General features: G+C 37.5%; 1 protein-coding gene across 2 annotated transcripts; it reads right to left on the bottom strand.

The window, feature by feature from the left end:
* Positions 1 to 18284: 18284 nt before the first annotated feature.
* On the bottom strand, positions 18285 to 20830 carry LOC108357960 (uncharacterized). 2 transcript variants are annotated; one of them, XM_017609051.1, is made up of 3 exons: positions 20575 to 20830; positions 20416 to 20517; positions 18285 to 20343 (listed from the first exon to the last, which is right to left on the bottom strand). In XM_017609051.1, the coding sequence occupies exons 1-3, from the start codon at positions 20661 to 20663 to the stop codon at positions 18384 to 18386; spliced, it is 2151 nt and encodes a 716-aa protein (XP_017464540.1). In that variant the 5' UTR covers positions 20664 to 20830; the 3' UTR covers positions 18285 to 18383. The 2 variants fall into 2 exon arrangements, with proteins under 2 accessions (XP_017464540.1, XP_017464541.1); XM_017609052.1 differs by having other exon boundaries at positions 20579 to 20670.
* Between the last annotated feature and the right edge of the window lie 4065 nt (positions 20831 to 24895).

Below are 24895 nucleotides of genomic sequence, written 5' to 3'. Positions count from 1 at the left end.
AAAAAAAAGGGACTTCTCTTTATATAATTAGTATAGATGATGCTGATTATATTACATTAAGATATGAATCCTTAATTTCTTTTCACGACTGAATTTAATTGTTTTCAAATATTCGTTATCCTCCATTTGAGTTAATTATTTTTAATCTCTTCAATTATTTTTAAATTTTTGTATCTAAGCAGAACTGGAATTGAAGTTACGAGTTAAAAACAAAACCAAATCGGGTTTTATGTTATTNTGCAAAAAACTACCTACATACCGAATTTTAAGCAAATCGGACCATAAATACGATTTCTTCGAACAGATCAGTCCCTGGTCCACTTCTCGGACAAAATGGATCATATATGCTAAAAAGCTACCTACGTACCGAATCGGACCGTAAATACGATTTTTTCGAATAGATCAGTCCCTGGTCCACTTCTCGGAAAAAATGGACCATATGTCCTAATATATGCTAAAANCTTCTCGGAAAAAATGGACCATATCTCCTAATATATGCTAAAAGACTACTTACATGCTAAAAAGCTACCTGCGCACCGAATTTTAAGCAAATCGGACCGTAAATTCGATTTTTTCGAATAGATCGGTCCCTGGACCACTTCCCGGAAAAAATGGGTCATATATGCTAATATATGCTAAAAAGCTACTTACGTACTAAATTTTAAGCAAATCGGACTATAATAAGATTTTTTCGAATAGACCGGTCCCTGGTCCACCTACCCGAAAAAAAGTAAAATTTTTTCAGCCTAAAACATGGTGGTTACCGAAAGCTATTTGTATACAAAATTTCATGAAAATCGGACCAGCCGTTACCAGCTGTTACAAAAAAAAAGGGACTTCTCTTTATATAATTAGTATAGATGATGCTGATTATATTACATTAAGATATGAATCCTTAATTTCTTTTCACGACTGAATTTAATTGTTTTCAAATATTCGTTATCCTCCATTTGAGTTAATTATTTTTAATCTCTTCAATTATTTTTAAATTTTTGTATCTAAGCAGAACTGGAATTGAAGTTACGAGTTAAAAACAAAACCAAATCGGGTTTTATGTTATTACTAGCAGACCTTGCGGACCTCGTCCCGCCCAAAATTAATTTTGTATTTAAACATTTGGTCCAACGTTTCTACCAAGATTGTTGCGAATATTCGCACTCGCATTCGCAACCACGGAGCTTCCGCATTAATTTTAACATACGCATTCGCTTTCGCATTCGCAAAAATCAATGCGATCTTTTGTGAATGCGAATATTGAAGGGACCGAAAATTATAGTTATTTTTTTTACGAGTTAAACTTGGCTAAATATTTTTTATTCCGAAATAAAAGTACTTTCCGGATAATAAGCAAACCGCTTATCCAAATTAAACAAATTTAGTATCCAATGAAAGAGGACTTAAATAGCTTTAAAACTTAAATGTCTAAAAGAGGAAAGCCACACATTGAAAAATATTTCAATAAAAAATTATAATTAATTACCATAGAACAAACATTGGGTCAGGTATGTATTTACATGAATTTCTTTAGTATTAAGTTATAAAAAAATATAAATAGAGGGGGTAACCTTCATTCGTTATTTCTGTTTAAAAGCTATTTCAGTCCTCTTTCATATGATACCAAATTTGTTTAATTTGGATAAGCAATTTCTTTATTATCCGGATAGGACGTTTATTTCGGAATAAAAAATATTTAGCCAAATTTAGCTCGGCAAAAAATAGCTGTTATTTTCGGTCCCTGGAATATTGTGCAAGTGCACAGACGTATATCTAACCAGTCATAGAAGAAAGCATTAAAAATGAGTTATAAAAACTAAAATCAAAAAACGCTGATGACGTGACAGGTTCTCATAATTCCGAAACAACCAAAAGAATGAGAATGAAGAATTCTTTCGAAAGAAACGGTGTTTAAACAACGATTGTGCCATCATGCTAGATTCTGAAGATGAAAGTCAGGAGTATACATCCGACATTTGCAGCCCCGATGAAATTCTCAAAAAGTAATTATTGCACCGCAATAAAAATAAATCAATATTACTGAAAGTCCGCTCAACTGGTGCAGTGTCAATCGAAAAGAATTTACAATTTTGCCAAGTTTCAAGTTTTTCAAGTTTGTCGCCTCGAGCGAGTAGTTATATAGTGGCTCAGGTTTGATTTACGACCCTTAAAAAAGTTTATATTAAGTACAATGTTCCAATTTTTAAACTCAACTACTAAAAAAACATTCAGTTTTATCATGAGTTTAATTTTCCCCGAACCGGTTCGCTTTTCACTTTTGGTTTTCTTGTACATATTTGCTATGGGCGGAAGACAAATTTTCGGGTGAATTTTTTTTCGGGCAAAACTCAGGATAAGGCAGATTATTAAAAATTATTAACCTTACCATGTTTTATTTACCTAAATCACCCAATTTTTCCACCTAAATTATTTCTTAAAAATACATGACTTGCGCATTCGCATCCGCATCCGCATTCGCATCCGCGGATGTCTAAAATTCACGTTTGGTGTTGTGATCTAAATCAGGGGTTCTTAAACTTTTAAGATGATGGAACCCTTACTAACCACATCTTATTTTATGGAACCCCACATCAAATTACCAAAAATAAAAGGAAGAGCAATTTAAATATGAATAAAAACTTTAACTATAAATAGTATCTATACATACTTTACATTTTAATGTAAAGAGTGTTAACAGTGAAACAATGTTATTAATTATTCTATAAAATATTTTGATATAATGTCTGAAAGCTGTATGCGCATTTCTGGGGTAGCATCCAATTTCGACCTGAATCCGTTTTTTTTTATATAAGTGTAAGCTTAAACCCTTGTTGACAGAGTACGTTGTGACAGAAGGAAGCAAAGTTAAGATGACATTTTTTGCGATTTCATGATATTTACTCTTAACACTAACCCAAAACTCGAGTACATACGTATACTTGAAAATAGATAATTGCGTAAGCTGTTTATAGAACTTTTCTTTCTGTGTGCAACTCAAACAGACCACCGTGCTAATTCATACCAGAATTAATTTCGCGGAACCCCGTTGACTTTTCTACGGAGCCCTTGGTTTCCGCGTAACACACTCTAAGAAGCTGTGATCTAAATAACCATCTAAAATAACCTAATGAAAGCGTTATGTCCGTGAAGAAGTTCTTGTGGCAACAATTATCTTGTCCAATGGTGAATCGTCCTTGAATCTGTATAGTACAGTTTGTGGAAATTTCTAAATTGGGGAGTATCATTAGTCCACAGAAATCAAATATACATAGTCTTATTTCAGAAAAATACCTTAAAAGTCTTACTATTGTATTTGTAGGCATTTATCAAGAATTGTCTTTATTCTGTTCACCCGCCGTAAAGCAAGGACCGCAATCGTTCTGGTGATTGATTTAACGGTAGTAATTTAACTTTGATCATTGGTGTCTATGTTTGACTTCACTAGACGATTTTTACCAATAACTTGACTCCAGCGCCACCCTGCAGCTCTTTTTGTGCAATAGTAGATATTCACAGAATCCATCGTAGCTTCGATTTTCGTGAAACCTACGAAAGTGCTATCACAGAATCCGAATGGCTACTAACGTAAATTAGAAATTCGTAGAGAGCCTTAATTGAATCCGTTCGTAATGAAGATTCGTACAGATACTCTACGACGACTTCATGCTGTCCGAAAAAAAATTTAAAATGAATTTTAAAAATAATGGAAAAAAGTTGCATTACTGTTAATAATAAATATCACTGCGCACGGCAGTGCGCGCGAGTGACGAAAGCAGCCACAGTAGCATGCTGAAATGACTCGCTTATATATACACGAGATTTGGAAGTTTTTATCCAGACGTCCAATCGACATGTTTGAGATATCGTTGGAAAGGTCTTGCAGAGTGTGTCCAGAAAATTTATTCAAGCCTCATAAACGATTAACCGGATTCTTAAAAATTAGGCTAAAGTGTTGCGAACCAAAAAACGTTTTTTGGCTTTTGCCGGTTTAAGGGAGCATGTGGGTACACCCAACATATTTAGTGTTATTCTATAGGCCAATACCTTTCAAACGATACCTTATATGTTACACTCCGGCTACTAGTTGGAAAGATATAGAGAGAGTACAAAGAAATCTAAGAAGGTTTTGTTCCAGGATGTTTTGATTCGTATGCCTTTGTGGGCGTGGCTGCTGCCTGAAATTCGACAAAGGGGAGTTTTTTAAACTACGACTGAGGCCGCACTACTCAGTCCATGTCATTGATGTTGATATCAGTAGAAGAGTCTTCAAACAAGCTATCTAACGCTATTTTTTGTGTTTGTAAAATATAAATATGTCATAACGTTATCGCCTGAAAACTAAAAATCTGGCTGCTGAAAATAAACAATTCGGGAATTTTCTCAAACACTGGTCAGTCGATTTTATTCTAGGTTTCCACGAGTATAGCCCAAAACCTTAGGTTTCATCTGGTATATAGCTTATATCTGGGAAAACTCTTGTTGTGAAGATATTGCGATTCAAATTGAAAAAATGTCGCTCTAAAAAGGGTCCATTGGTTAAAAATTAACATATCCGTCTAATTTGGTTACTTTAAGATATAAAAATAACATACCCAGTTCCCCAAAAAAATTGCCCATTCCCCGGTTGCCACTAAACCGAAATTCCTTGCAAATCGGGGAATTTCCCGCGAGTTGACAAGTTGAAGGATGCAGCTGTGCTAATCACTTCGTACATGTCTTGGAAGCCACAATTTATGTGTATTTTAGAGTTTTTTTTCACACGCCGAAATTGTAACATTTTTCCCCATTTTAATTGCAGGTATGTACACAGTATTTAACTGTGCTACATGGGTTTATCACCCGCACTTAACCAACCTGGAAAGACGCGTACAATATTACCTACAGTTGTACATAAATAAGTATGTATGAATGCATTTAGTTCACCAAATGTGCCGCTACTACTTACATCCATCCATCCATCCATACATCGATTTCGAGATTGCAAAGTTGTATTGAAATCATTTAGTTTTGCATTCACATCAGTTAAAAATGCTGCCTTTGGATTTCAGGAAAATCTTTATTTCTGTCATCAAAGCTACAAATATTGAGAGCACTTTACCTTGACTCAGCCATCTTACTTCAGAGTGGTAGAATATGTCACCGAATTCACTCTCAAATTCATCGAGCAAGGCTTTGAATTGCCGATGCTTTAACGGTCATCCGCGAATCAAATTCACAGTACGAACGATCGTGCTCATAACATTGTCAATGTTGAGTGGTTTTGCAATCAGATTTTCCTTCTTTTTCACTACGTTATATATATATACATATATCTTGCCCACGAGTACGAGTTTCCAAAGTCAGATTGACTAACAGTGCCTCATTAGCAGAAAAATCAGAAAATACCACTCTGGTGAACACTAATAAGTGCGGAGAGTCTGTAACGTCGGTCGACATTTGTAAGAAAATCTAGTCCATTTCTTGAAATCGCTTTTTATTTGGCCATGAATATCGTTTGGTAGGTCATCAGATAATGACACTTTTGTATTGCTGAGATTACGCTGTTTTTGTTTTGAAAATCCTGAAACAGAGATTCTGTCAGCCTTCGTGAAAATTCAAAAAAAAAATATAAAAGCCTACTTATGTAACAAAAAACCTTCCAATTGTTAAACATTCAATTCAATACAAGATATTCTGTTCATCTTCTTGTTTGCGGGCGCCTAAAGTTTATGTCGCGAGCTACCAGGCGCCCGCCGGTTAGACGCTACTGTGATAGACGCTAATTAATGAATGTTTTCTACGAAGCGAGAAAATAATAGTTTAACAACAATTTATTAGGAAAGAAACCTAATTACTTTAATATCATACAAATTTATGTAAAAAAATACATATTTAAATTAATTAAAAAAATATATTTTTCTCTTTAAAAGCATAAAGTCTAAACTAAAAAAAAAAATAATTAAAAAATAACAAAAATTAAATAAAAAAAGAAATTATATTTGAGAATTTTTATTGGCCATTTTTAATGAAAAACTGTTGTGGAAAAGCAAAAACAATTTGAAAAAATGGTAGAAATGGTAGATTTCGGAGATCACCACATTTCCTCATCAGACTTCTTCAGCGGGATTAGAACCCACGACCCCAGCTGACTCAGCCACACACACAGCGCAGTGCGTAGGAAACTGGTATATTTGCTTAAATTGCTTACATTCGATAATTTTTATGCAAATGCATTGGGTGAGGTACTAATTTAGTCAAAAATAAATGTTCTTTCAGGGAAATACTACATGTTTGTAGGGATAAAACGATACCATGGAAGTATCGATATCTGTACTTGGAAGTAGCATCGAAAGAAAGTATCTACTAAGTATCGGGCCAAAAGTATCGATACCTACTTATATCGATATTTGTACCTATATAAGAATTGTTTGTATAAAAGAACGCTATAACTTAGCTATGCATTTTTGTCAAAATAAATCAAGTGACTATCAGTTTTGATTTTAGGCAAATGGTACTCAATCTTTTTAGGAAACACTTTTAGTTTTAAAACATGTTTTACTAGGATGGACTCCCAAAATACAAGAAAAAAGTTCAAAGTCCAAAAAGTTGTTTTTTAAAATGTCCCCAGAATTTTGTTAACATAATTTTCTTATTTTTAATTTACGTATTTTATTTGTTATACATAAATATTTATGTTGTACAAAGAGAAAGCGATTGAGACCAAAAAAATATTCTATAATTTATTTCATACAAGTAACTAAATAATAAAAGTTATCTGTATTACCACATTGTTCAACAGCATTTTTGCGGAGTAATAATGGTATATCTCTGAAAGAAGTAACCATGTTGAAAATTTTTGGAGGACAAAATTATAGTGTATTATAGGCATTCATATCGCTAACTTAGAGGGAAAAGTTGCTAAGTCCATTTGTAGAAAACTTACAGGGGAAGAAAAAAATTTATTTTATTTTTATTTATTTATTATTTATTTGCAAGAGCAATAATTATAAATAACCATTACACTGAAATTTAATAAGAGCGCTGGCTACTAAGGCCTTCGGCGCGAGGACAATACATACACGAAAGGCTGTTTTAAAGATAATTACATTAAGTATGTATGTACAATAATTTACATTAAGTATGTGGATGAAGTAGCAATAAATTTATATATTTAGTTTAGCTAAGTTTTAAAATTTTAGGAAAGCGTTAATACTATCTGAGTTAACTGATTTCAGATGGTCTGAGGGTTTATTGTTGCCAAAAACCTTTGTTCGGATCTGGCTTAGTGCGGGGCATTCGTCCAACAGATGTTGCACAGAAAAATCTGGTCTACTACAGTATGAGCACGGAGGCTTCGACGATCCATTTAGTTAATGACTATGTGTGGGAATGGAATGACCGATTTTTAGTCGTACAAAGCTTCTGATACCTCTGCAAGGAAAGTCTGATGGGAAAATTGGTTTAGTTCCAAGGGGATTATTTAACTTGTAGAAGTGTTGGTAGGTCGCCCAATCGTTCGCGAGTTTTCCGGCTAAGTAATTTCACGCATACATCCGTAGATCTTTTGGAGAGAGGTAGTTAAAAAAATGTAATGGCTGCATCCGCGCTATATTTGCACGCTCATCAGCGACTTCGTTGCCTTTGATTCTACCATGACCAGGAACCCACATGATTTTTATCGAATCTTTGTTTTCGTAAATAATATTTCTTATCATATTGATAAGTAGTAGATCGTTTTTTGGGTTCTGCAAGGCTTCAATAACTGATTTGCTGTCGCTGCATATAACATTTTTTACTTGTTTGGGAGGCAACAATTACCGCTTCATGCAGTGCAGCTGCTTCTGCTGTAAAAACTGAGTAGTATGTATGCAGGACACCGACAGAGATTGTGGCTCCGCACAGTGCTTCCCTTCTATATAAAATGTGGGCAAAAATAGAATTATGGACGGATTTAAATGAAAATTCGTCTCTTAGTAAAATTGAGGACGCTAAATTGCTAAATTAAAAAATGCAATTGGTTTTTGGATAGCTTTCATACTGTCACTGTAAATGCAGTTTGAAGTTGAAAATTAGGGTTCTTGTGGCTTTTACATAGGTATGTACATATAGTTCGTTTTATTTTCAAAAGTGATATCAATATTGACAGGGCTTGGTCTGTAGATGTGCAATAAAGATTTTTATTTTTGAAAAGGGTTGCCACCTATTACAAATTTTATTAAAATTATTTAATGAATTAGATATTACAATATGGGTATCAATTGAAACGGGTTTGAAAATACTTTACTTTTAAACGACACGTGGAAGGGTTGCCACGTGTTTAAAAAATCAAATTCACTTTAATTAAGGGAACAAGGTAACTGAAATATGTATATCAATATAAGTATCAGACAAATGAAAAAATTTGGCATATTAGCAAAAAATAAGTGGAGAGTAAAACATTACAGAGTTAATTTAGGAGTCCAGTAATTTAAAAGGAATGTAATCAGAATAAATCACTGATTGACAATGTATGTATTTGTAATAAAACAGCAAATACAATGGCGTAATCCTATGGTTGACGTAATTATTATTTTAGTTTAACTAAATTCGACTTTACAAACAGGTGGCAACTGTATTCGTAATATTTTTAAGCTAAAACCTTCTTAAACCTCTTTCGTCTGACTCCCTTATGGTGATACCTATCTATTTCAATTAATTAGAGTGGAATTTGATTTTTTAAACCGGTAGCAACTCTCTGCATGTAGTTAATTTATATTTCAGTTGATACCCATCACTAAATAGTTTATTTAACTTATAAAAAAATGTTAATCTAATTTTTTAACAATCTAATTTTTTAACAGGTGGCAACTCTTTAAAAAAATAAACTTTCTTTTGTCCACAGGTTAAGATTTTTCATCTGACACTTAATTTTTTAAAATGGAATGAATCGTGCAGATTTCAAGGCACTGACAAAAAATGAAAAATGAGTTTATGCATTAGCGAAAAACGCATTACTTCAGAAAGTTCAAAAAATGAGCATGTTTTTGTTTCTTCTTTTGAAAGCTAAAAGCCCGTACTACTTAATAAAGTAATAAAATATAACCTACTTTTACATATATTTTTTATTTATTCCATTAAAATTTAGCATTTTTTGAAATTTTGTTTAAAAAAATTTTTTTTTGGAACACCGCAGGGACACCCTGTGTTTCATTTTATTCCAGATATATTTATTTATATTTTAATTCTTGTAATTCTTCACTATCTATGTGGAAACAACAAACGTATAGCCAATATTTTACTTCAAAGAATATTGTTTTGACATTTTTTCCTGTGAAGAGCTTACGCCTGGCTATGCTTTTATTAAAATTCCTTAGTATAAAATTTGTCGACTTTAGTGGCTTCCAGGCGGCATATAATTAATTTTTTAGGTAAATGTCTGTTTAATTCTTTTTAGTGGATAAATTGTTTTTACAAAAATACCAAACAAGTTCACACTGCAGATAATCAATTTTTCGATTTATGCCCACTTAGGCGGCACTGTGCCCCGGCGTTATTTGTCACAGAAAATGTTGTGCTGGTGTCCGATTTGGATCCATCGGTGAATATGAACTCCCATTCTGATTGGAAAGGTTCAATAGCTTCGCTGTAGTGCTGTTTGTATTCGACTGATGTTGTTGCAGTTTTTTTTTTTTTTGTAGCAGAATAGCTTATTACAGAAACAGGATTGTGGGCGTGTTGGTGCTATCATAAGAGTCCGTGTAGATATGATGTTCAATCCTTTGGCGAGTGTGATGCACCGCGACGGGACCGAAGGCTTGTTGCTTTGCATTGTAAGCTGTGACGATGATTCGACTATGTTGAATAGAAGTTTGTTCCTGCAGTGCATAATTTTTGGTATTAACATCAGCGTGTTGTTCAGGACTCTGGATGCGATATCTGGTAGTCCCGCTTCTGTTAACAGCTTTGATTGGGGAAGTGTAGAAAGCCCGGATACTTCTTCTAGCGGCTGAGTGATATGGTGCTTGCAGTAGCGCCAGATGACTTTTGGCGCAGTGACCGTATATAGGGCACGCCTTTCGTAATGTTTATTAGGGTCAAAGTATGTACTAAGTAGTGTCTGGACGACAGGTATTTAATAATATTTAATCCAGATAATAAGCGTATTCTAATATATTTACAATGCTCTTTGTTCGTAAGCCTTTTGTCAAAAACAACGTCTAGTATCTTTAGAGTGTTAGTGAGGAGAATTACCGTGTTAAAAATGGAAAGCAATGCTGGCTCCTGAGAATTTGGACCAATCGGAGATCTGACTTAAAATATTTTAAAACTGTATTTTTATCTGGGAAAGGTCGGTTAAGTCAGAGGAAATCACGAGATCATCAGCATAAGCAAAATGATTAATTGATGGGAGTGGAAAAATTAAGGAGCTAATTTCATTGAAAGCTATGATGAACAATATTATTGAAAGCGGGGAACCCTTGCCAGTGCGTAAATTTTAAATTTTAGAATTGTGGTTGTTGATACTAACAAAGAATTTGCGATTCAGTAAAAAATACTTAATGGTGTGGTATATTTTATTGCCGATTTTCCAGCGTTTTAACTGCCGCAGAACAATGTGAGGGCCTATCCTGTCGAAAGCCTTTTCGAAGTCTTGACTGAGGACCGAAACGTGTTTTCGAGAGGACGGAGCGGTGAAGGCAAAGTGCTCAATACATAGGAGGGGATCAATCACACTAAGACCCCTTTGAAACGAAAATTGATTGTTAGATATGAAGCCCTTTTGTTTAACATACCACAGTAACCAAGTCGAAATTATTTTGTCGAAATCTTTAGACATGCAGGGGAGTAAGGATATAGGTCTGTAGTTGGAAATAGCGGTATTAACTCTGTTGGATTTAGGGATAGGAATAATCTTTGCGGTTTTCCAGGCTTGCGGGTAAATACCCTGGTCGAAGATGGTGTTATAGAGATTTACGAGTCTTAAATTGAGTGGGAGATTTTTGAGGAGGGGATAAGCAATTTTATCCTCTCCTGGAGTTTTGCCAGTCATTGAGGTTATTATAATGTCAAATTCTTCTAGCGTAATAGGTAGGTTGGAAAGGATGGCTTTTGGGCAGGGTGAGGAGTTGTGGTAGGGTTTAGATAGGATTTTGTTTTTTAGGGTATTAAAATTAGGATGGAAGTCAGAAGAATGCGAATAATCCCTTCAAGTGGCTGTAAATTCTTCGGCAATATCCTGTGGACAGTAAATAGGACCTCTTTGGGAGTAGAGGAATGCTATATAGTTGCGGTGAACTGATCCTTTTAAAGTTTTATGTCTGTCCAAAATTGTTTGGGGCTAGATGCTGGAGTGATTTTGGCCGTAAGTGTTTCTAATGTTTTCCTTTTTGCTAATTTTAACTCTCTCCTAAATACCGCGTTCGCTTTTTTAACTCCTACAAGGTTGTCTAATGTTCTACTTCGTTTATAACTGGCCCACAAAGACTCTTTGAGGTTTCTTAGGGACGAGAGAAAAGTAGACCAGTATGGCATCTTCGTAGCGAACTTTCTTGATCGGGATTGTGGGAATATATTATGAAGAGATGGCTTAGGTTAGGTTAGGTTGATGTGGCAGTCGGTTCAAGTTACCAACTCACTTAGACCTTTTGAAGGTCCATAAAGCATAAAGCGTAGAATCGGTTTTATTCCTACGCGTGATAATTCCGTCAGAGAGCAACTACAGAAGAAGTGCTCTACGGTTTCTTCTCTTCCTCATCTCTGCAACTCCTGCAATATTCGTGAGAGAAAATTCCTAATTTGAAGAGTGCCTACCAAATAGCCTATAACCGGTTACACAAGCCGTGGCCTTCGCAATATCCTCTCTTGGGAGGTACAGCAACTCTTTCGTCTTTTTCTTTTCTATTTACTGCCAAAGCAGCCTGGTTGTTCTACAAGTGCCCTCCTCTAGCCCTGACCTGTTGGCCTCTTGGATCATGCTATTTCGAAGTTCTAATTTGCAGGTTGCTATGGGTATTCTAATAGTGCCCTTGTTTTCACATAGGGGTAGATTGGTACCTTTCCTGGCTAGCTCATCGGCCCTGCAATTTCCTTCAATATCTCTGTGTCCCGGAACCCATATGAGGCTGACCTTAAACACGGCGCTAATATCGTTTAGAGCTGCGAGGCATTCCTGCGCAACCTTAGATTTCAGCATTACCATGTTCATGGATTTAATGGCCGCGTGGCTATCCGAGAAAATATTACTCGTAGTCTTCGTTAAGGCATGCGTACTAAGGTACACAGCTACCTCCTTTATAGCTAAAACTTCTGTCTGATAAACACTGCATTGGTTCGGAATTCGGACATATAGTTCCAGTCCTAGTTCCTTAGAGAAAACTCCGTAGCCAACCCTATTGTCTAGCTTGGATCCATCTGTGTAAAAATTCGATTCCCCCGTCTCCATGGTCTTGGTGTTTGTCATTCTCTTCTTGACGGGATGCTCGTCTTAAAGAGCCTATCGAAGATTGGTTTGGGAGGGGAGTAGTCAACTTCTTGGTTGTAACTACCCAGAGTGTGAAGTATGGAGGCGTGACCAAACCGCCGATCCTTCCATAACACCATACTTTTTAGTCTGAGCGCTGAATCGGCGGCCGCGTATTTTCCAACCAGGTTTATTGCGGGAAAATTGCTTATCACCTCCACCGCCTTATTTGGGGTGGTCCTTAGGGCACCTGAAATGCATAAAAACGCTGTTCTTTGGACCTTACTCAATAGTTTTAGGTAACTTTCCTTTTGAGTTGCTAGCCACCATACAAATATTCTATATAAGAGTATTGGCCTGACCACCGAGGTGTACAGCCATCTGTAATATGAGGTGTTAACCCCCACTTGATTCCGACCGCTTGTTTGCAAGTGTATAGTGCAACATTGGCCTTCTTTACTCTTTCCTCTATATTAGGTTTTCACGTAAGTTTCCTGTATAATATGAGTTCTAGATACTTATACTGCATACTCTTTATCTAATAAACTTTATACCACCAACCCGACGAGCGAGTGCAAGGCAGTTTCCGTGGATTTGCATTTCGTATAGGCATGCTGCGCTGGGGAGAGCCTATTTGTTGGTATCACGCCCCGTACATAATCATCCACTATCCTCTCTAAAATTNATAATATGAGTTCTAGATACTTATACTGCATACTCTTTATCTAATAAACTTTATACCACCAACCCGACGAGCGAGTGCAAGGCAGTTTCCGTGGATTTGCATTTCGTATAGGCATGCTGCGCTGGGGAGAGCCTATTTGTTGGTATCACGCCCCGTACATAATCATCCACTATCCTCTCTAAAATTTTGAGGAGGAAAGACGTAAGACTGATGGGTCTGAAGTCCTTAGGGTTGGTATGAGAGGACCTGCACGCCTTGGGTATGAAGGAGACTTTTGTCTCTCTCCAGCCTAGCGGAATATAGCCCATGTTAAGACAGCTTCTTGTAATATACGCAATGAATGGGGAGATAATAACCCGTGATTGCTGCAGTTCTACCGGGTGTATGCCGTCAAGTCCCGTTGACTTGTAAGGACCAAAAATCTTAATAGCCCATTCGATTTCCGCCTTAGTGATCAGTCGATTTCCTAGATCAGATAGCGCCCCGTCATTTGTGGGGTCATTAAGCTCCATCGGCTTGGTACCTGGGAAGTGTGTGTCCAGGAGGAGATCTAAAGATTCCTCGCTCGTGGTAGTCTATGAGTTCCCTTGACCCTTGAGATAGCCGAGGTGGCATGGCGACTTTGCGAGAATTCTTCTTAATCTAGCCGCTTCCATGGTTTCCTCAATTCCCTTGCAGTAACTTTGCCAGGATTTACGTTTCGCAGTTCTAACTGCTTTTTTGTATATTTTCAGATCAGCCTTATAGGCTTCCCAGTCCTCTGTTGCTCTTGTGGCTTTGGCCTTATTGAACATTGTCCTATTGGATTCACATAACGAGGATAATTGTTTCGACCACCGAGGTTGTTTGGTTTTTCCCTTATATCGAAGAACCGGACATCCGGCTGAAAAATAACTATTCATGGCTTTAATAACCTGATTAACCAACCCATCCAGCTCCACCTGTGTGGCGGTGTCTCGGGGAGGTATCTTTGGCAGTAAAGTCCTTAATTTATTGTTGTAAACCCCCCAGTAGATATTTCTAGCATTTCTGCACTCTCTTATTTGGGGGCTCTTAAGATCTATTTCGAATTCAATATATACATAGATGGTCAGAATAAGATTTTTCATTCAGTACTCTCCATCTCTTGATTTTATGTGCAAACATGCCTGAAGTCAGGGTTAAACCCAAAACTTCCTCTCTACTCTTTGTTATAAAGGTCAGGGTTAAATCCAAAACTTCTTCTCTACTCTTTGTTATAAAGGTCGGCTCTGAGCCTAAATTCAAGACACTAAGTTTGTTTCCTAGAATGAAGTCTAGTAACGACTCACCTCTAGCATTCATGTCCGTACTCGCCCACATCAAATTGTGGGCATTAGCGTCGCAGGAGACAACCAGTGGCTTATTCTTGTAGGCGGCTTCCTCGACCAATGTCCGAAACTCATATGGTGGCACGTCCTTGGCATGGGCCATGTAGGCAGAGGCTACCCAAAAGCTGGTTTTGACCAGCTCAATGCTTGCCGCTATCAGATTACCGTCACTAAGCTGTGGAAGCAGGAAGATGTTTAAGTCGTTTCTTGCTAATATGCAAGCTCGAGTCTTAACTGCATTTTGTGCGGCAATAAGTTAAAGCCCTTCATCCCAAGCCCGCAGATTTTATTGCCGTGTATCCACGGTTCCTGGGTGAGGGCAACGTCGAGTCCACCGGCAGCCAGGCGGACCTCAAGGTTCGCAGACGCGAGTTTAGAGTGGTGCAGGTTGATCTGGATCAGCTTCCTCAGAATCTAACCGTTTTACCACCACCATCGTGACATCCACCCACGTCCGCCTCTTCGATCTCCTCACCCTCGGTGTCATTGGCGAGAAGGTCTTCTTCATAAAATATTGGCCCCGAACCGCATAGCCTCTCCGAGTGGGATGAGCCTTGGCTGCTGGGCAACCCTTCTTCACCACCAAGGTCCAAGCTCGGCTCGTGGCTGCTGTAGAATTCGAATTGCATCAACAAACCCGAATCTCACCCCCCAATCCTTTTGCGCCAGTGGGGCTAGCGATTCGGCGTTGAGGATCAGCAACACCTGCCTTCTAGTCTCTACCGGCTCCTCTACTTTCCCTACCCTCCAATTGTGAGGTGCCAGGTCCTCATTATATATATATTATATATATAGGATCTAAAGATCCACTCACTTCTTTCAGGCTCGGCGGGTTTAGCCGGAATCCAAACTCGCAGCCCTCGGTCTGCTAGGAATATCTTCCTTGCTGACGGCCTCGAGCTTGGCTCCCGGCCAACCTGTAGAGCTGGGCTGACTTATGGTCCTCGCAGGCGATGAGTTTAGCTCTACCCTGATACCAACCGGAATCATGGCAGAGAGGAGGAGGTCCAGGATCTTCCTCTAGGACTTGGAGGTAGATTTCGGCGATCGCTTCCTCCACCAACCTCCACTTCTCTTTGGGGATAGTTCCTTCCTCCTCCCCTCTTTCGATGATGGCCAATACCTCACCGCCTCCATTGACTACGTCCCTGCAGGTGGGGTATTTATGGCAGCCTGATTTCGGTCTTTTGGCGACCCTTTACCCTGCCTGTTCTGTTCAGCAGACCGCTGCCTTTTAGGAGCAGTGCCGGTTTTTCTAAGCTGGCTACTACTCCCCTCGCCCACTCCAGTGGCCTAACCTGCTCCTCCGTAAGCTGCTCTTTCGGCAGGTCCCCGAACCTGTTCACGACCCTCGTGACCGCGTTTTTATTATAATATGCCTGCTTCGAGGGGCGGACATGTTTAACCGACCCTCCAGGCCTGTGTTTACAGCTTTCCCTGAGCTGCCTGGAATGCCAGCAGCATCCTGCCGGGTTATTCTTGAAGCAGGTGCCGCACCCCGCCCTTGGGTTAAGGTGACGCTGCAGCTCCAGACGTGAATCGGTTGGAGACCGGTTTGCCCAAGCCTCCACTCCCCCTCTGCCTCCTATGGTACTCGTACCAGGACCAGCCCTACAGCTTAAGCCCCCTCTAGTTCCTGTCACTCACGGTCTGATCAATGCCCTGCTCGAGGCTGTAGCATTAATCGGAGCCACCCCTGTCGGTTTTTTTGGACGGCCGTCCTCCTTGTTAGATTTTGTGTGTTTTTAAAATTCGAACTCATAATTTTGGTCCCACGAGTGTCGGACAAAGAAGGTCCGCCCGCACAGAGGTCCGTGTGGGCAGGTAAGGCTTGATAGAACCGGAGATCGCCAGGTATCCGGAGCACTCCGTTCGAGACTGGGCTATTTGTTAATCTGGGTCCCCAGCCAGGCTGAAAATCAGCACGGGTCGTCTAACACTTTGCTCCAACCCAGAGCTTTTTTAAAGAGGTTTGCTCCTCCATAACCTCCATAGGCCACGATCAAAAACTATTTCCATATAACTAAGCTATTGAAGAGCTTAAGCACATAGCAATGATTTCTGAAATTAGCTGGACACCATTCTGACATCGTACAGAACCTAAATTGTAGTGGCCATTACCAGTCGGCACCCTCGTGGAGGGTTCAGCCGCAGGATTTTCGCCGACCCGGCTTACTGCTACATATTTCGGCTGAAAGGGAGAGGAACTTAGGCCAATCCGCTTTATCTGTTAAAAATTTTGCTCTAAGCTTAATCTGGTATTGGTTCGGTAGGTTGAGGGTGGTAATTAGAGGAAAATGATCGCTGTTATTGAGTTCGCTAAGTGTGTGGGATGACAGTTTGGGTCCTAGGGAGGCCGAAACGAGGGTAATGTCAGGATGGGTGAAGGTGCAATGAAAGGAAAAGTGAGTGGGTGAACCATCGTTAAGGACGATGGAGTTGTTGGATAGGATGATATCTTCAATAATTTCGCCTATACGTTTTGATGCTTGAGAGCCCCAAACTAGGCTCCAGACATTGAAATCAACTAGAAAGATGTAGGGAGGCGGAAATAGGAGCAGGCTATTTTGCAGTTCCCTACTATTAAAAGTTTAATGGGGCGGGATATAGTAGGTTATAATAGACAATTTAAAGCCAATGTCTGTTTCAACTGCTAAAGCCGAGATGTTGGATGGAATGTGAATAGCTTTATGTGTGAGAGATTTTTTCACAAAGTGGACAATTCCTTGTTTGCATGAAGAATTTTGGGGGAGGTTGTTGGAATAGCTATTGTACTTGTTTGGGGGAAAAGCTGTTATCGGCTGAATAATCGGATTGGGGTATTTTACGTAAAATAGAAAAATTGTATGAAAAAGAGTTGACATTTTTGAAGTCATCGACTGAGTTCATTGGTGATGTAGTTTGATTTTGAGAGGTTAAAGCTGTTTCTAGTGTGACTGTTATTTTCTGTATTAAGGTTTCAATTGTGGATTCCGTTGAAATTTTGTTCAGTGTTGTTCGTACTGTTTGTAGTTATGGAGAGATGATGATAACAGGTTTGTATTACTTTGTTGTTAGCTACTTGAAATGTAATTTTCGGCTATAGCGAGAGGTGGTCAAGAAGTTTTTATGTCGCTTTGTTGTGGGTTATTTGGAATATTGTTAGAGGATGAAGAAAGAAGTGGTGAAGTTTTCGTGCTCTTTTGCTGTGCAATATTCAAAATGTTGTTTGCTGCTGCAGTAGGGAGTGGTGAAGAAATGCGTGTGTCATTTTGTTGTGAAATTGGAGTGTCTTTAGTTACAGTGGAAAAAGAGGTAGAGTACCCGTTGAGTTGAGGTAGAATTTACAATTTGTGTATTCTAATTGCTTCTCTCATTGAGCATTTGTTGTCGGTTCGGGAATAGCCTACTGGAAGCGGAGTGGTTACCAGCGCAGTTTGCGCAGAAGATTCGAGTGCATGGTATTGGAAGATGGGAAGGAAGGGCGCGCGCATCACATTGTGAAGGTCAATATTAACTTTACAGATTCCAATCAAATGTTTGGTTGCCAGAATTTTTTTTGCAATATTGGTGTTTTTTACCATTAATAAAAATTTCCATCTTTTAAGTCCGTGATTTTTTTGAGTTCTGAGCTAATATTCTGCAAGGCTTTATGCATAGCAAAACACGAAAATTTATCCAGGGGCTTATTTGTATCAACGGTATTCAGTGTTGCCGCTGAAAATTTTTAGTGGTGGCCAGATTCGATATTAAAAGTGGCTAAAAATAGCTAAAAATGTTAACTTTTGGCTAAAATAAGTGGCTAAAAACTTTTGTTTCAAATCTAAATGTTTCACATTTATTTTGTCAAATTCAGGTACAAAAGTATTTACATACAATGTAAAAAACAAAAAAATTTGCATAAATTTATACAAAGTTAATACAACTCATATTTAAACTTTTCCTAAAAACAAAAAAGTTAGATATCACATTCTATATCTATTATATTATCGTCATCACTAATTGATTCTTCCTCTTCACAAAGCGGTTCTTTCTTCATTAATTTAATGAGATCTTCTGTTATTTCGAAATCATTACAACATTTTTGTACGTTCTTTAAGCCATATCTTATAGCTAAAATTGCATTCAACATTGCAAAACTCATTTTGTTTCGATGTTTGGTTTTAACAATATTCATTGCGGAAAAAGTTCTTTCCACTTCGGCATTGCTAAGTGGCAAAAGCAGCAAACAATATACAAAATCAGTTAGTTCATTAAAAGGATTTTCACCAACTGCATTTCTAAACTGTCGAACCTCGGACCAAAAATCTAGCGTATTATTTACATTTTTCCATGGATAAGAACATATATTTTTCCATTGCAATTCGATATTTTCAATTTCAGTCTCACTATACCGGACTTTCAAATCCGAAAAGTACTTAAACATATCCTGCTTTACAATTTTTAGCGAATTTTCGGCAGAAAGGAATTCAAGTTTTCGTAATGTTTCAATATTTTGTGGTAAACGTTGCCGCAATTGATAAACCAACTTCAAAATAAAATCTCTGCAGGTAATTCGTATGGTCTTTTCTATATTATCGTTCAGCGTATTATTTTCTTTTTTAATTCGAATATGTTCTTCAAAGCTATAGTGGTAGTATGGAAACGGCGTTAAATATTTTTCAATATTTGATGTTAAAGGATCGAAAGTCTCAAAATGACACACGATGTTATTACATAAACTGGTAATTAATCTTACAAGTTCTGAAAATAATTTGGTTGGGTCTGCCCCATTCGATTCAAACAGTTTGTTCACTTTTTGAACTTCAGATAATATCGGTTTGAGAAATTTTAGATAAGCTAAGTTAATGTCATTGAACATGTCGGACAGAATTTTCGCCTTGTGACAGGACTCGGATATAGCAGCTATGCCAAAATGACATTTTAATTCCACCCACTGGTCAACGATTCTTTTGATAGCCGGCTCTATGGAAAGCCATCGAGTGTCACAGGCTCTGGTTATTTTTAGTGGTATAGTATCATCATTTATTGCCCGAAAAATTGATTCATAGTGTTTCTGCCTGGATGAAGACTTGGAAAACCAATTGTAAGTTTCTCCAACCATAAATTCAACATCATTAGGCAAACATTTTGTAGCGGTTGAAACTGCAATTTGTATTGAATGGCATACACATGGTACCAGTGTTATAAAGGGATTTCGTTCTTTTACACGGGCAATTACACCCCTGTTTACGCCAACCATAACACTTGCGTTATCGGTCCCTAACTCAACCATATTTTTAAAACTCAAACGATATTCTCGCAACACATTTTCAACAGCTCCTACAATTCCCGTTGCAGTGCAGTCAGTTAAATGTTGCAGTTTCAAAAATGTGTTCACAATGCTGCCATTATTAGCGCTATAATAACGGATGACAATACTCAAATACTTCTTGACGGAAATGTCGGTGGACTCATCTATGATTAAACTGAATTTATTTTTGCCTATGTCTTCCATTAAGATATTTTTAAAGTAGGGATATAAGACATTTTTTATCACACCACCACATTTTGTTCGCCGTAGTTGCATATTTTTGGCAATTAAACTATCTTGAAAAACATTTTTTTGAAGCTGTGTCAAGTGGTCAATAATCCTAATCGAAGTATGTGATGCTACATATAATGCATTCGCTAGCTCAGCCTTGCAGGTCTCGTCACTCACTATCGCTTTGTATGTAAGTTTCGTCTGGTTTCCACTCGCAAATGGAGAAGCTGCAGCAAGGTTCTTCATGCTTTTCGCGTGCTTTAGGAGTCCATACACTTTTGGTTTAAGACGACAGTTACAATACTTACAACGAACGTAGGCTCCATCTTGAACAAGCCAATTTTGTAAGCGTTTATCTGCTAACCACGCTCCTCGCAATTTCTGCTGGTACTTTCTGGAATTAAAAGTTGTTTGTTAATTCACATTAGCTTGAATTTTATACGGATGACAATATTTCAGTACATACTTTGTAGTTTTGCTGCATGTGGCTTCATCTGGACTACTATCTGAGTCACTTTCATCCTCCTGGTGCTCATTGGTTGTTACCTGCTGTTGTTTTATCAAATATCTTTAAAAAATGTTTCAAATTAGCATTGAAACGCAGAAAACATTGTTTTGTGTTTACTTACTTGTCCATTTTCTAAAGCGAACAAAATCTTGCACGGCAATAGCTTTGAATATAGAGCGCTTTTTAACTAGGAATAGTATACACATACAAATGATACATTTTAATCGATTGTTTGTTATCGCTAAATTGAATTAGCGATGCCACACTTTTCTCACGAGTAAATTATCCATAACTGAAAATTTTTGATTAATTTGGAAGAGGAAAAACTTATTAACTTAAACATTTAAGTTCATTATAAAAAGTGGCTAAAACGTGGCTAGTAGGAAAAATAAATTTTGGTGGCAAAAAAAAAGCGGTGGAGTGGCTAAAAAAGTGGCTAGTGGCAAAAATAAATTTTGGTGGCAAAAAAAAGAAGGCGGTGGCTAAATCTAGCCACCAAATGGCTAAAACGGCAACACTGACGGTATTTCGGGGTGTCTTTTTTTTGCTGATGGCAAAGACGGGAAAACCCCTGTAGTTACTGATTTTGCTTTCTTCCTCTTTCGTTGGGGATTAGGGGATAAAAATGAATACCTGTGATTAGCTAGTGGTGGTCCCTCTAGGGACATTTCATTTTACACGCAAAAAAAAACAAAACCAAATCAGCAGAAGCAACGTCACACGAAATAGTAGGTAAATGTGAACTAGTGAAGTAAAGAATAATCGCACAGACGAAAAAGGAAAAAGAAAAGAAAAAATAACACTACTACGCTGTGGAATCGACCATATGGTTCGGAGGGCAGTCGGTGACTGTGGAGGAAAAAAACGTTTCAAAACATTTTCTTCAAGATTTTTGCAGAAGGCTCTGTTGCAAATTAAAGGTTTAGAATTTTTTGTGAGCTTATCGATTTTTCTGTGCCTCTTTTGGACTCAGTAAATTTGCCTTTAATTTAATAACAACGGAAAGAAATAAAACAAGCACTTTATTTACCTTGCTTCATATATCCAACTATGAGTTTTCACAAAAAGTGGATTTAGCAATTTTTCACTTTAAGCTAGCGATATGTTAATGAGATGATAATTGGTCTTTCTTTGTAGGACTTTCTTTTAATTGGCAAATAAACTGTCAAAAAATTTTAGCTATTCACTGTAATAATTAGATTAAAAAATAAAAGAGCGCTGATAAAATTGTCACTGAATCGGGTTTCGATACAAGTACTTTCTTCCGATTATTATTTGGAGTTGAACGAAAAGTATCGACTATGTACTTGTATTTACTAGTATCGTTTTGTCCCTACATGTTTGGCATAACCGATGGTCAAATTTGAAAAAAATAAGAAATAAATAAAATAAGATAAACTCTCTAATACACCACGCTTTTATAAATGGACTAAAAAGTAGAGAATAATATTTCTCAGTCCCATAGAATTTTTTTTGATAACTTATGATTTTGAAATTTTAGCAAAAGTCATTATAAACAACTTATGAGATCGAAAACGAAAAACGTGGAGCGCATGCAATACAATGCACTAGATTTAATTGACAATAATCAAACTACATAACATAGACCTAAAATTTCTACAGCTACACATACATACGTACATGTATTACTTTTCATATCAATGCAAGTCTATTACATGCGCCCCACGCTTTTCATTTTCATTCTCATAAATTGTTTATTATGACTTTTGCTAAAATTTCAAAATCAAAAAGCTATCAAAACAATTTCTATGGGACTGAGAAATAATATTTTCTACTTTTCAGTCCATTTATAAAAGCGTGGTATATTAAAAAGTTTTTTATTTTATTTTATTTACTATTTTGTACTTTTTAGTCTTGTCTGTATAAAATTTTGCAATAGATATTAAAATAATTGAACGATATTAATAGATCGGTGCTCACACATATTAATACGGCACTCCCAGCATCCAAAAACACGTTAAAACACCTCCAAAGGCTTTCAAACACCTCAAAACGGCCACTGGAGCTCAAATCAGCCAACTGAGACGAAAGTAATTAGTTTGGGGGTAGTCCCAACCTGATTCCCAACTTGTCCCTGGCTTGCCTCAGTTTATATTCAACTGGTTCCCAAGTTACTCCACCAAATTCGCCACTGAGCCAAACACCATGTGTTCGTCTCTGTCTAGCCATTCGAAATTTTTTGTTGGGCTATGCGTTACATCTTCGCCAATTTTACCTTTACCGACACCAAAGATGTATACACATCAATAATTCAACGAAATTCTGATACATAAACATTGTATTTTATCAGACTTTATTTATATTCCCTTTCAAGATTCGCACATGCATATCACAGCGCACGGCAGTGCGCGCGAGTGACGAAAGCAGCCACAGTAGCATGCTGAAATGACTCGCTTATATATACACGTGATTTGGAAGTTTTTATCCAGACGTCCAATTGACATGTTTGAGATATCGTTGGAAAGGTCTTGCAGAGTGTGTCCAGAAAATTTATTCAAGCTTCATAAACGATTAACCGCATTCTTAAAAATTAGCCTAAAGTGTTTCGAAACAAAAAACGTTTTTTGGCTTTTGCCGGTTTAAGGGGGCATGTGGGTACACCCAACATATTTAGTGTTATTCTATAAGCCAATACCTTTCAAACGATACCTTACATGTTACGCTCCGGCTACTAGTTGGAAAGATATAGAGATAAATGTGTTTTGGTTCGTGTCTCCACTACGAGATGCTTTGGTATGTATGTGGCGTCTGTACGTACCTTCATTAAATTTTTTTCAAACTTTCAGGAATTAAAGTACAAAAAAATCTAAGAAGGTTTCGCTACAGGATGTTTTGCTTCGTATGCCTTTGTGGGCGTGACTGCTGCCTGAAATTCGAAAAAGGGCAATATTTAAACTACGACTGAGTCTTCAGACAAGCTATCTAACGCTATTTTTTGTGTTTGTAAAATATAAATATGTAATAACGTTATCGCCTGAAAACTAAAAATCGGGCTGCTGATAATATACATTTCGGGAATTTTCTCAAACACTGGCCAGTCGATTTTGTTCTAGGTTTCCACAAGTATAGCCCAAAACCTTAGCTTTCATCTGGTATATAGCTTATATCTGGGAAGACTCTTGTTGTGGAGATATTGCGATTCAAATTGAAAAAATGTCGCTCCAAAAAGGGTCCATTGGTTAAAAATTAACATATCCGTCTAATTTGGTTACTTTAAGATATAAAAATAACATACCCAGTTCCCCGAAAAAAATTGCCCATTCCCCGGTTGCCACTTAAACCGAAATTCCTTGCAAATCGGGGAATTTCCCGCGAGTTGACAAGTTGAAGGATGCAGCTGTGCTAATCGGTGACAGGTAATAAGATCCACGGAAATAAGGTCAATTGACTTTATTTCCCACCCTGGTGCGAAATAAAGTCAATTGACATTATTACCCTTTTAAAAACTAAATAAAGTCCATTGACATTATTTCTCTTTCAAACATTAAATTTGCTTAGCTTCGCGGCGGCCCGCGTTAGCGCGCTACACCCCGCGGGCCGCGGGGTCGCGCTCGCGCCCCGCGTACCCCGCGCGTCCGGCGCGTCCGGCGCGCACACCACGTCACGCTAAGCCGCGGCCCCCCTTCCCCGTCTCCCGCCGTGCTGTAACACAGGTAGATTTATTTTTTGTATACGTTGAAATAAAATTTTTGTATATTTTAAACATCGAGGGCTTATATTCAATAATACCCTCTATCTGCACATCTTTCACAAAGATGAGATTCTGATATAAAAATCCACCTAAGCTTTAACTGTCATCAGTGATATTAATGTTACCTTATATAACGACAGGTAATAAGTCCCAGATGGATTCTAAAATCACAAATTAGTTTTTGTGCCAACTGCAGATAGGGGGTATTAATGAATTCAAGCCCTCGATATTTCACCTTTTTATATTCGTAAGTTATTGGAAGCAGGGATGCCAACTTGGCTTAAACCGTGCCATTTGTCCCTATTTTACTTCAAATAGCACTTAATTTTTCAATTTGGCATAAAGTGCCAAAATGGCACTTTTGTAAAAAAAATAACATTTCAATTCAGTTTTGTGAAATCCTTTGCTTGCACTTCTTTTTCTCAACTAAAATTTTCTAATTTATAAATGCCATTCATTTTGTTTATCCTATTTTATCATTGCACTTTTGTTTTGAAAATGTGGCTTTATTTTATTGATAAATGTGAATGATTAAAAGGAATAACACCTTTTTTTGGCACTTTTATTTGCAGTAAAAAGGCATATAATTTGTGTTTCAAAAGTGTGTGAAAACCAATCAATTAACTTATATGATCTCGGTTCCGATATTAAATAATCAATAATTGTTTATACCCGCATTTTGGCACATTGGCTCGTTGAATGTGCCATCTAATAAATAGTGTCGTC

Source organism: Rhagoletis zephyria, unplaced genomic scaffold (assembly GCF_001687245.7).
Source record: "Rhagoletis zephyria isolate East Lansing unplaced genomic scaffold, Rhagoletis_zephyria_1.1 Rzeph_scaffold_00185, whole genome shotgun sequence".
Classification (NCBI taxonomy): domain Eukaryota; kingdom Metazoa; phylum Arthropoda; class Insecta; order Diptera; family Tephritidae; genus Rhagoletis; species Rhagoletis zephyria.
Note: the sequence above shows the minus strand (reverse complement) of the source record. Positions and strands in the feature narration are given on the sequence as shown.